The sequence below is a fragment of the Rutidosis leptorrhynchoides genome, chromosome 2 (genome assembly GCF_046630445.1).
Source record: "Rutidosis leptorrhynchoides isolate AG116_Rl617_1_P2 chromosome 2, CSIRO_AGI_Rlap_v1, whole genome shotgun sequence".
Taxonomy (NCBI): domain Eukaryota; kingdom Viridiplantae; phylum Streptophyta; class Magnoliopsida; order Asterales; family Asteraceae; genus Rutidosis; species Rutidosis leptorrhynchoides.
Genome location: NC_092334.1, coordinates 660,594,031 through 660,605,430, shown reverse-complemented (window position 1 = coordinate 660,605,430; position 11,400 = coordinate 660,594,031). Strand labels below are relative to the sequence as shown.

At 37.6% G+C, this 11,400-nt stretch overlaps 2 protein-coding genes across 2 annotated transcripts; both read left to right on the top strand.

Moving 5' to 3' along the window:
- The first annotated feature begins 725 nt into the window (after window positions 1-725).
- Window positions 726-3,361, top strand: LOC139893847 (cytochrome P450 CYP72A219-like). Its single transcript, XM_071877030.1, has 5 exons — window positions 726-1,030; window positions 1,276-1,496; window positions 1,598-1,842; window positions 1,923-2,307; window positions 2,936-3,361. The coding sequence occupies exons 1-5, from the start codon at window positions 742-744 to the stop codon at window positions 3,359-3,361; spliced, it is 1,566 nt and encodes a 521-aa protein (XP_071733131.1). The 5' UTR covers window positions 726-741.
- Window positions 3,362-9,714: 6,353 nt separating this feature from the next.
- Window positions 9,715-10,812, top strand: LOC139890205 (cytochrome P450 CYP72A219-like). The gene is made up of 3 exons (XM_071873101.1): window positions 9,715-9,778; window positions 9,860-10,005; window positions 10,417-10,812. Exons 1-3 carry the CDS (start codon window positions 9,715-9,717, stop codon window positions 10,810-10,812), a joined length of 606 nt encoding a protein of 201 aa, XP_071729202.1.
- Window positions 10,813-11,400: the final 588 nt, after the last annotated feature.

Below are 11,400 nucleotides of genomic sequence, written 5' to 3'. Positions count from 1 at the left end.
TTACCGACATTCTTAAAAGCTACAACATGATAAAGGATATCCTCTCTTCTCGCTCTGTCTGCTTTCAACTATAGTTTCAGCAATACCATACCTAACGATCGAGTCGTTTGAATCATTCATTCTTAACGTATAAACAACCATCGATTTGAAACCCTAAGCCCTCAATCATTCCTCGCCTCCATTTGATCATGTTCTTTGATGTGTGGAATTATCTACCGCATAAAATCTAGGTCTTCAAATCAGTTCAATTCACACTCTTTAATTGGCGGTGGTATGTGGTGGTGGTCAGACTTGAAGTTATGTTTGAGGGGCGAAAAGAACCAACATTTAAAATTACTCTACAAAGATAAATTTTAAGTGTAGTACTCTAACAAAAATAAGCAAGATGAAAATCATTACAACTCATCTCAACTAGTAACATTTAAGCATTTTAAAATTATAGATCTCAAATTTAACTTCTAAAGAAAATAAAAAGCAACAGTTGAATTCTCAAATGTAGTAACAAATAAGGCTGTAATTTGGGGGCTAAATGGCTAATAACCATTAAGGTTTTTTTTATCCCTAGAATATTATATTTCGTAGTACTGACTCAAAAGTTAAGGGGCCATTTGAGAGTTGGTGGCCTCTTGTGAAGCATCTATACCCACTACTCACAAATAATTAAATATTTATAGTTAGATGCCATTGTTGTATGGAGTATTATTTGTTCCATTAGCTATTATATAACTAACCAAAACAATAATGGAAGCAAGTACTTTCTGTTATGATATGGGAGTGGGACTAATAGTTGTGGTGCTACTGCTGGCGTTGACTACATGGAGATTTCTGAATTTGTTGTGGTTTAAACCCAAAAAGATAGAAAAATTGTTAAGAGCTCAAGGTTTGAAAGGCAGCCGGTACAAGTTCATGTTTGGTGATATGAAAGAGATGGCACAAATGACACGCCAAGCCAGATCTAAACCCATCGGTCTCGATGATGATATCGTGGTTCGGGTTTCGCCTTTCGTTCATAAAACTGTTGAAGCTTATGGTACGTATAGTACCACAATTACTTTTAATTATACGTAATTAATTACTTTATAAGGTTCATTTACTCTATATTACTGTTATTGTGGTTATTCGAAGAATAGTTTTTACTTATAAAAGTTTGTTAGGTTAAACAACACAAAAGTTTGATATTAACTACATACCATTTTTTGAAACTTAAACCAGAGATATAAGCGAAACCATATATGATTCAAATTTCAAAAAAATGATTTTGGTTAAGTTGTGTAGGTAAGATTTGTTTTACATGGATGGGGTCAAAATCTATGGTGCACATAGCTGAACCAGCAATGGCAAGAGAGATATTGACTAATTTTTCTACATTTCAAAAGTCAAGAGGAGCAAATCCATTAATTAGGAAGCTAATGAAAGGGCTAATTGACGTTGAAGCCGAACAATGGATTAAACACAGGAAGATCATCAATCCTGCATTCCATCCCGAGAAACTCAAGGTTTCGACGTCTTATGCTGTTAATCGGTTTCCGTTAAAAGAAAGATTTAACATACAAATAGTTGACTGATATTTTATTTATCTTTTGATGTGTCCGTATAGAATATTGTACCTGCATTTTACATGAGCTGCAATGAGATGATAGACAAATGGGGAGGAATGCTTACGGTAAAAAGCTCGTGTGAAGTTGATGTGTGGCCCTATCTTCAAGATATGACCAATGATGTGATTTCGCGTGCAGTATTCGGTGATAGTTATGAAGAAGGAAAAAAGATATTCGAACTTCAACAAAAAATGATAGAGTTGGTTTTGAAGTCTGCCCAATCGCCTTACATTCCAGGATTAAGGTTTGTATATCTTTAAACAGAGTACTTTATTGCTTATTCGTAAATAATAATAATAATAATAATATCATGTGATTACATAGGTTTTTGCCAACGGAGGGCAACAAGAAAATGAAACTGATCAGCCAGAAAGTGACAATATCAATTAATAGTATTATCGATAGGCGTTTACTTTTAACGAAAGCTGGAAAATGTGATGACAATGATCTTTTAGGAACTCTTTTGAATACCAGTGAGAATGAAATTATACAAGACAAGAACAAAAACTCAGGGCTAAAAACGGAAGAAATCATAGAAGAATGTAAACTTTTCTATCTTGCAGGACAAGAGACTACACGAAATCTGTTAGTTTGGACTATGGTCTTGCTGAGTCAGCACACAAATTGGCAAACACGTGCTAGGAATGAAGTATTACAAGTCTTCGGCGATAAACCACCAGATTTCGAGAGACTAAGACGTCTGAAAATTGTGAGTCGTCTTTCAATACTTGGATATTTATAAAATAGAACTTTTCACTACAACGGATTAACAACAATTTTATAAATAATTATCACATAACAGATGCTACATATTAACAAGAATAATCTAATTTTATTGTACAAGACAATTTGGTAGCTTTTTTTATTTGTTTCAGCAATCTAAGATAATTCAACCTGTTTGACCCGCATATACACATGACTATATCGTTTTTCAGTCTGACCCAGTTGACTCGTTTAAGATATAGATAAACCATACAGACACATTTTGAGGTAAATGTGTCTGAATAGTACTCCGTAGAATTTAATTATGCTCGACTATATTCTTTTCTATACTTGGATTTTATATATTAGAAGCTACTCGTATGTTTCTACTGAGTAATCCAATTTTGTTGAAAAAGATAATTTGGAAACTGGTTTTATCTGTTTAAAATATACAGTATATATTTAAAATAACATATAACAGAATCCATATAACATGTTTGACCCACTTGACTGTATCGTTTTTTAGTCAGACCCATTTGACCCGTTTAAGATAAAGGTAAACCAAAACTGACCCATTTTCAAGTGAATGGGTCTGAAAGGTAGCATCTGTTTATACTACTTTTCTTGTGTATCAGGTTAACATGATTTTAAGTGAAGTTCTTAGGCTATATCCGCCGCTAACCCAAATAGGACGGACAGTACATAAGGAAACCAAATTAGGAGACTTAACTTTACCATCCGGAACTTTACTCCAAATAAATGTTCTTCATTTACACCATGATCGTGATATATGGGGTGACGATGTTAAAGAATTCAAGCCTGAAAGATTTTCTGAAAGTGTGGCAAAGGTTACAGGGGGACAAGCATGTTACCTCCCATTTTCAACGGGCCCACGTGTATGCATTGGACAAAATTTTGCTATGTTGCAAGCAAAGATGACAATTGCTATGATTCTCCAACGTTTCGCTTTTGAGTTATCTCCATCGTATTCACATGCTCCACATTTTGTCTTCACACTTCAACCTCAGTTAGGTGCTTACTTGATTTTACGCAAACTTTAATTAATTGCACAATTTGTGAATGTAAACTGGATTTGGGCTTATCAGAATAGACTTTTTAACAACCCAGAGCAAATTGAACACAAAATCTACCCACTTAAAAGTGGCGCATTAGCAAGCTCAATGAAAGAGTCTTTGAATGCAAGAAATTGTTAACATTATTGTTGTAGGCAGTGACGAAGGATTGTAAGGGTAAGGGGTGTCATGGTCCCTCCAAAAACTTTTGGCCTTAGTAGCAAATTGTACAGATTTAGGGACTAAATACGTTAAAATTCAATCTTGGCCCCATTAAATTTATATTTGAATGTCTATCATACGGTTTATCAATCATCTCTTATCAAATTAAGAAAATACATCTTTTGATTGATTTTTTTTGCCCCCTCATTTTAAGTGTTCAAGTTTCGTACAACCACCGGTTGTAGGAGGTGTGAATGAAATCATCAACATGGGGAATTGGGGAGAGTGTCTTCTCTCATTATTTTTTGTTTACAGTTATCTTTATCTTTTTCACAGTTAGTTGCTACAATAATATACTCTCAAGTGACACAAACGCTTCAATAATAAATAACTAATTTTGAGTTACACTTTCATTACCTTTACTACTTTACTCTTTGTAATACTAGACAAAATTTCATGGATGGTCCCTATAGTTTGTATCGAATTACACTCATAGTTCCTGTACTTTTTAGTCAAGAATGGTCCTGTAGTTTACACTTGAATCACCGATGGTCCTTGTCCCTAACATCTGTTATCTTTTCCGGTTAACTTCTATCACGTGAGAGTAAATCGTCATTTTATACATCTTCTTTCCCAAAATTACCTAAGCTTCGGATCTTCTTCCCCTAAGTTTCTTCATCCACTAAATTCAATTCAAAATCGAAAAAACAAAGCTCAATTAAATTATATGATTAACAAACAATTAACGAACATAGTCCCTGTCCCCTCACTATGCAGCCAGCAACTTTCACGCTAAAAATGAAGCCTTGCCGTCATGGTTGATGTCATCATCGTTAACCTTTCACGCTAAGATGTTTCCCATGACGGAAGAAATCGGAAACGGAAGAGCGGCGAATTCGAAAATAGAAGAAATCGGAAACGTGTAAACATCATCGATTAAGCAGGTAATCGTCGAGATTTCAGATTTGATTGTTTACTTATTGTTGAATTTCTCGGATCTGGTTGTTTACTCTAATTGCTATGAGATGAAAAAGGAAATCAAATGTTGCATTATTCATTGCCTGCTTGGATTTTTAGTTAAATCGTACGCCGATTTGTGAATTGTAAACCGACAATAACGTGATTTTCATTTAATCAATTACAGAGTATTATTTTGGTTTGGGAGTTTGCTTGGTAATACTACCCACTTGATTTTATTGTTACTTGAAAATCAATAGATGAAAGTTGGGGAAAGAGGGCTATGATGAATTTGGAAAATCAGTAGTGTTGAAAGCTCCTCTAATTAGTGTATTTTCTAATTAGTGTGTTTTTTATTGGAGGTGTTCTTAAATTTGGGTAAGGGAGGTTCAAATGCACATTAATAAAAATATAAAGGTTTTATACTTTTATGTGTATATATACTCCGTATATGTTAATAAAAATATCCTGTAGATATGTTACGGGCCCCATTGCGGCCCCAACTCCCGAAGGAGTCATCTTCTCCACTCCTCCACTCATTCTCCATCTGCAAGCTTCCAATAAGCAAACAGGTAAACTTTTTTATTTTTATTGCGTCTCCTAGCTTCAATTAAAATAACCAACACAGTAAAAACACATGAATGCATGGTCTTATCCCGTCGATTTCAAATTTTCATATAGGCCCTGTTCAATCAATAAAAACAGGCCTTTTGTATGCAAAAGTTTTACATATATGTAAGTATATTTTCAGTAAATACTCTAAAAATAAGTTAAATACTAGCATCAGTCATAATAATATTCTTGGATTATGGGCCCCCTTGCATTATGGGCCCTGTGCGAGCGCACGTGTTGCACACCCTCAAATCCGCCCCTGCTTATGAAATGGGAGTGGGACTGATAGTTGTGGTGCTACTACTGGCATTAACTACATGGAGATTTCTGAATTTGTTGTGGTTACAACCCAAAAAGGTCGAAAAATCGTTAACAGTGTCCATAATTTTTCGCATAAAAGAATTTGTTGATTATTTGCTCTATAAGCAATAACTATTTAATAGTAATATGGTCGCGTAATTTTTTTTTGAAAATTAAAAATAATAAAACCATGTGATTTTGTAGGTTCTTGCCAACAGTGTCCAACAAGAAAATGAAAGAGTTGGACAAGAAGATGATAGCCTCAATCTAGAGTATTATCGATGAGCATTTGCTTTTGATGAAAGCTGGGAAATGTTATAACAACGATCAATGGTGCTTCCTATGGTTTGCACGCATGACGATGGAAAATTAAGTCTATTACGGTGAGAAAATATCCTGGGAAGGCAGATTTTCAGTATATCCGTTCAGTCTGTTGAAGACATAGTTAGATTAATATGTAACCGTTCAGCGTGAAGTGTTAAACTCTGCAGGCAGCTTTTAATGCATAAGCCCATTTCATTTGAAGAAAAAAAGCGCGTGTGCAACACGCATGCGATATCAGCATAGCTAAATTAAGTCGGTTAACTTTATTTACCAATAATAGCTTGACACGTGTCTCCGTCTTTTACGGAGATCCGACACCTATAAATAGGGCACCTGGGCCATCATTTCAAACACACTGATAAGTGAACACATTTTCTCTCTCACACACTACTTTCTATCTCTAGAATTCGAGAACGTAGCAGCAACACGCTAAACGGACCAACTAGCAGATTGGATCCGGTGGACGACTTAAGCCACCCCACAGTTCTTTGACTGTGATCTGGGTCTGCAGGGATTTTTATCTCGATTGTAACAAGTCAACCCACAACGCAAGCAGCTACACGAACCCTGCACTTGTGCTTATAGCCGCTAGCCGGATATAGGTACAAACAACGATCTTTTGGAAACTCTTTTAAATTCCAATGACAATGAAATTAAACAAGACAAGAATAGGAATTCTGGGCTAAAAACTGAAGAAATCATTGAAGAATGTAAACTTTTCTACCTTGCAGGACAAGAGACTACACTAAATTTATTGGTTTGGACTATCATTTTATTGATTCAATACATGGATTGGCAAACACGTGCTAGGGATGAAGTTTTACAAGTCTTCGGTTGTAAACCACCGTATTATGAGGGACTGAGCCAGCTAAAAATTGTGAGTCAATCTTTCATTACTTGAATCTTTAGAAAATAGAATTTCACTACAACGAATTAAGAAGAGTTTTATAAATAATTATCACATAAAGATGCTATATATTAACAAGAATAATATAATTTTGTTGTACAAGATAATTTGGTAGCTGGTTTTATTTGTTTCAACAATCTAAGATAATTCAACCCGTTTGACCCGCATATACACATGCCTATTTTTTAGTCTGACCCATTTGATCCGTTTAAGATATAGATAAACCACACAGACCCATTTAGGTGAATGGGTCTTAATAGTACTCCATACCATCTAATTATGCGTGACTATATCCTTTTCTAGCTTGACCTATTTGACCGATAAACCAAATTGACCATTTTTAGGTAAATGGGTCTCTGAATAAAGAAAAAGTTAGAAGGCTTTTCACTGTTCTGGTACCCGGAACAACGAGTATTCCGACCTCATACTCTACGCAGCCCCGCATGATTGTTTCCAACGCTTCCCTAACCACCACAAAATCCGACCTAAGTTCGAACATGAGACTTTTTGGAAGAAACTCACGGGCCCATCTTGACCTAATTTGTGGTGGTTAAATAGGTATGAATAGCAGCATCTAATTATACTAATCTTCTTTTATATCAGGTTAACATGATTTTCAGTGAAGTTCTTGGGCTATATCCACCAGCAATTCAATTGGGAAGATTGTACATAAGAAAACCAAATTAGCTAGGAGACATAATTTTACTCGTCGGAACTAAAACTGCAAATAAATGTTTTACATTTGCACCATGATTGTGATATATGGGGTGATGATGTGAAAGAATTTAAGCCTGAAAGATTTTCTGAAGGTGTGGCAAAGGTTAAGGGGGACAAACATGTTACCTTCCATTTTCAGGAGGACCATGTATATGTGTTGGACAAAATTTTGCGATGTTGGAAGCAAAGATGACAATTGCTATGATTCTCCAATGATTCGTTTTTGAATTATCATCATTGTATTCACATGTTCCGCATGTTGTCCGATCCTCACACTTCAACCTCAGTTGGGTGTTTACGAGAGTTTAGGCAAACTTTAATGGCGCAATTTGCTTTGAGTATAACATGTCTTGGCGCCTTGTTACATCTATATGTTCAACGACTACAATATTATTTTGCATTTTAATATTTTATACGATACGAAAGTTCTTTCCGGGATCATCGATAACTAGTTTGCACGTCCCATCGATTTCACATGCATTCATGATGATAACATAGGCAGTTCGCTCATCATTTCCGTTCATCAACATTCATAAAAAACTAATGACTTGACCATTACTATATCAATCAATATAATCATCAATCTAAATAGATAAATAAATAAATAAATAAATAAATAAGAAGATGAAAGAAGATATTATACCCTTCTTGACTTTGATTTGATTCTGAACAACCAAAAGAGGTCGTCTTTATGCTTCCATACATTACATAAAACGACATGAATGCTATTATTTATATAACTCAAAAATAAATAAAATACGAAGTATATTGTTTTAAGTTAGTTACTAAAAAGCAAAAGAATATAGAAAAATCTTATGGTCTCTTTCCTGCTCGGCCGGCAACCATTTATATTTGTTCTCGCACCTAAAAAAAAAACACGCGATAGAAACAGATGAAAGCAACTCCAACTCACTCTCACTAAATCCATTTCAACACAATACATTAATTTCTCTTGAATTGAAACCCAACCTAATTTATTTAAGTAATCCCTTTTCAATTCTGAAGCAATTTTTTAACAGCACTTAGGAGTCACTGACGGGTCCGGACGCGATGTTGGAACCCACCACCGAATCATTTCTCTTGACGAAACAATACAGTCCTACCACCCTGTAAAAGGAAACCCCCACGAAAAATCCATAAGGGCATAGCGTGTGGTAAAACCCCCAGGTGAGGCTCAAACGCATAGACATCCAAAACCTATGAGACCCATGAAATGGACGAATAACCACAAGAGAAATTTTTTTGCAGCACATAAGAGTCGAACCCCTGATCTGCATTACGGGAAGTCAGGTCACCGCCAATGTGCACCTTGCGGGTAATTCTGAAGCTTCAGTGCGTACTACGCACAATAGTTATAGTTTTACCTGGCAAACGGGTCGAGATGGGTCGGGTTGGGTCAAAGATTAAATGGGTTTGGGTCGAAACGGGTCATGGGTCGAAATGGGTCAAACGGGTTGGGTCGAGACCCAGGTCGGGTTGGGTCAAGACCCGGGTCGGTTGGGTCGGGCTAGTAAATTGTTCTTAATTGTATTTTTTGATGTGTCTCTTCCGAACACACGCCTTTTTAGGACCCCGTTTTTTATGTATTTTTTTGACCTCGTTTTTGCAACGAAAACACGCGTCGAAAACGCGCCTCGAAAAAGGCGCGTCGAAAACACACGTAAAGAACACGTGTTGAAAAACGCGCCGAAATCGAAGGCCGAAAAAGCGCGCCGAAATCGCAGGTCGAAAAACGCGCCGAAATCGCAGGCCGAAACCGGGCGCCGAAACGGGCGCGCCGAAAACGGACGCTGAAACCGGGAGGCGAAACCGGGGGCCGAAAACGGGGTGCCAAAACCGGGCGTCGAAACCGGAGGCTGAAACCGGGCGCCGAAACCGGGTGCCTGAAACCGCGCGCTGAAAACGGGTGCCGAAAATGGGCCCCGAAACTGGGGATCGAAAACGCGCGCCGAAAACGGGGTGCTGAAATCGGGCGTCGAAAACAGGGTCCAAAAAACGAAGGCCGAAACCGGGCGCCGAAACCGGGTGTCGAAAACGGGGTCCAAAAACGGAGGCTGAAAACGGGGGCCGAAACAGGGCGTCGAAACCGGGCGCCGAAAACGGGGGCCAAAAACGGGCGCCGAAAACGGGGGTCCGAAACCGGGCGCCGAAACAGGATGCCGAAACCGGGGTCCGAAAACCGGAGGCCGAAAACACGCGCCGAAAACGCACGCCGAAAACGGGTGCCTAAACCGGGCGTCGAAAACGGGTTCCAAAAACGGGGGCCGAAAACGGGGGTCCGAAACCGGGTGCCGAAACCGGGCGCTGAAACAGGGCACAAAAACCGGGTCCCGAAACCAGAGGCCGAAAACGGGGGCTGAAAATGGGGGCCGAAAACGCGCACCGAAAATGCGCTCCGAAAATGCATGCCGAAAACACACGGATTGGTTTGGACTATGGTTCTACTAAGTCAACACACGGATTGGCAAACACGTGCTAGGGGTGAAACTACACTAAATTTATTGCAGGACAAGAAACTACACTAAATTTATTGGTTTGGACTATGGTTCTACTAAGTCAACACACGGATTGGCAAACACGTGCTAGGGATGAAGTTCTACAAGTCTTTGGTGATAAACCACCGTATTATGAGGGACTGAGCCAGTTGAAAATTGTGAGTCAGTCTTCTATTACTTGGATCTTTAGAATATAGAATTTTCACTACAACGAATCAAGAACAATTATCTACAAGAATAATCTAATTTTGCTGAACATTTATCTACTTAACAATAATTTTATCAATAAGTATCACATAACAGATCCTATATATCTACATGAATAATCTAATTTTGTTGAACAAGATAATTTGGTAGCTGGTTTATCTTTTTCAACAATCTAAGATAATTCAACATGCTTGACTTTCTTGTACACACTGTATTCTTTTATAGTCTGACACATTTTACCCGTTTTAAGATAAAGATAAACCAAACTGACCATACGTAGGTAAATGGGTCTGAACAGTAGCATCTAATAATACTACTCTTCTTGTGTATCAGGTTAACATGATTTTTAGTGAAGTTCTTAGGCTATATCCACCAGGAATCCAGTTAGGACGATGGTGCATAAGGAAACAAAATTAGGAGACATAACTTTACCCGTCGGAACACTCCTCCAAATAAGCATTTTGCTTTTGCACCATGATCGTGAAATATGGGGTGACGATGTGAAAGAATTCAAGCCTGAAAGATTTTCTGAAGGGGTGGCAAAGGTGACAGGTGGACAAACATGTTACCTCCCATTTTCAGGAGGACCACGTGTATGCATTGGACAAAATTTTACGATCTTGGAAGCAAAGATGACAATTGCTATGATTCTTCAACGATTCATTCTTGAATTATCACCATCGTATTCACATGCTCCACATCACGTCCTCACACTTCAACCTCAGTTGGGTGCTTACTTGAGTTTACGCAAACTTTAATTGGGCAATTTATTTTGAGTATTACATGTTGTGGCTTATTAACTATCTTGGTACTATATATTCAGGATTATAATATAAATTTGCATTCAATATTTTCTATGAAAGTTGTTTCTCGGATCATTGATTATATTTTTTAACTTAAAACATTGAAGCACCTCAAGCTTAGACCGCAAACATGAAGAAGATTAGGGATGGGCGGAGGCAGGCCTGTAAAAACTAAAGAAATGAAGATGAAAGTCGCAGAAATATGGATGCTAAGATCAAGGTTGGAGAACTCAGATCTCGGGAAGATCTCGTTTGGAAATTTTTGGGGAGATCTCGGCATCTCAGAAAAATCTCGGGGAGATCTCGGACGGACGTTGACTTACAATGACTTTTTTGTGTTTTTTGTGACGCCCCGTACGAAACCATCGTGTACGGATCATCAACAACGGGATCATTACAAGGTCAAACACTATATGTTGTTTGAAAACCAGTTTTGCATTCATGAAAAGATAACGTTTTACAAAAGATAACGTGCTTCCTATGAATAGAAGCATAAACATAAGTATGTGACCCAAAGGTCGTTACAAAGACATTGTTTGAAAA

Bases quoted from the DNA above. Each gene is read 5' to 3' on its own strand.
- LOC139890205 (XM_071873101.1), top strand. From the start codon at position 9,715: ATGGGGGCCGAAAACGCGCACCGAAAATGCGCTCCGAAAATGCATGCC. The intron at 9,779-9,859 runs GTTTGGACTATG...AATTTATTGCAG, and splicing joins TGCCGAAAACACACGGATTG to GACAAGAAACTACACTAAAT. The intron at 10,006-10,416 runs GTGAGTCAGTCT...TGAAGTTCTTAG, and splicing joins GACTGAGCCAGTTGAAAATT to GCTATATCCACCAGGAATCC.
- LOC139893847 (XM_071877030.1), top strand. From the start codon at position 742: ATGGAAGCAAGTACTTTCTGTTATGATATGGGAGTGGGACTAATAGTT. The intron at 1,031-1,275 runs GTACGTATAGTA...TAAGTTGTGTAG, and splicing joins TAAAACTGTTGAAGCTTATG to GTAAGATTTGTTTTACATGG. The intron at 2,308-2,935 runs GTGAGTCGTCTT...CTTGTGTATCAG, and splicing joins GACTAAGACGTCTGAAAATT to GTTAACATGATTTTAAGTGA.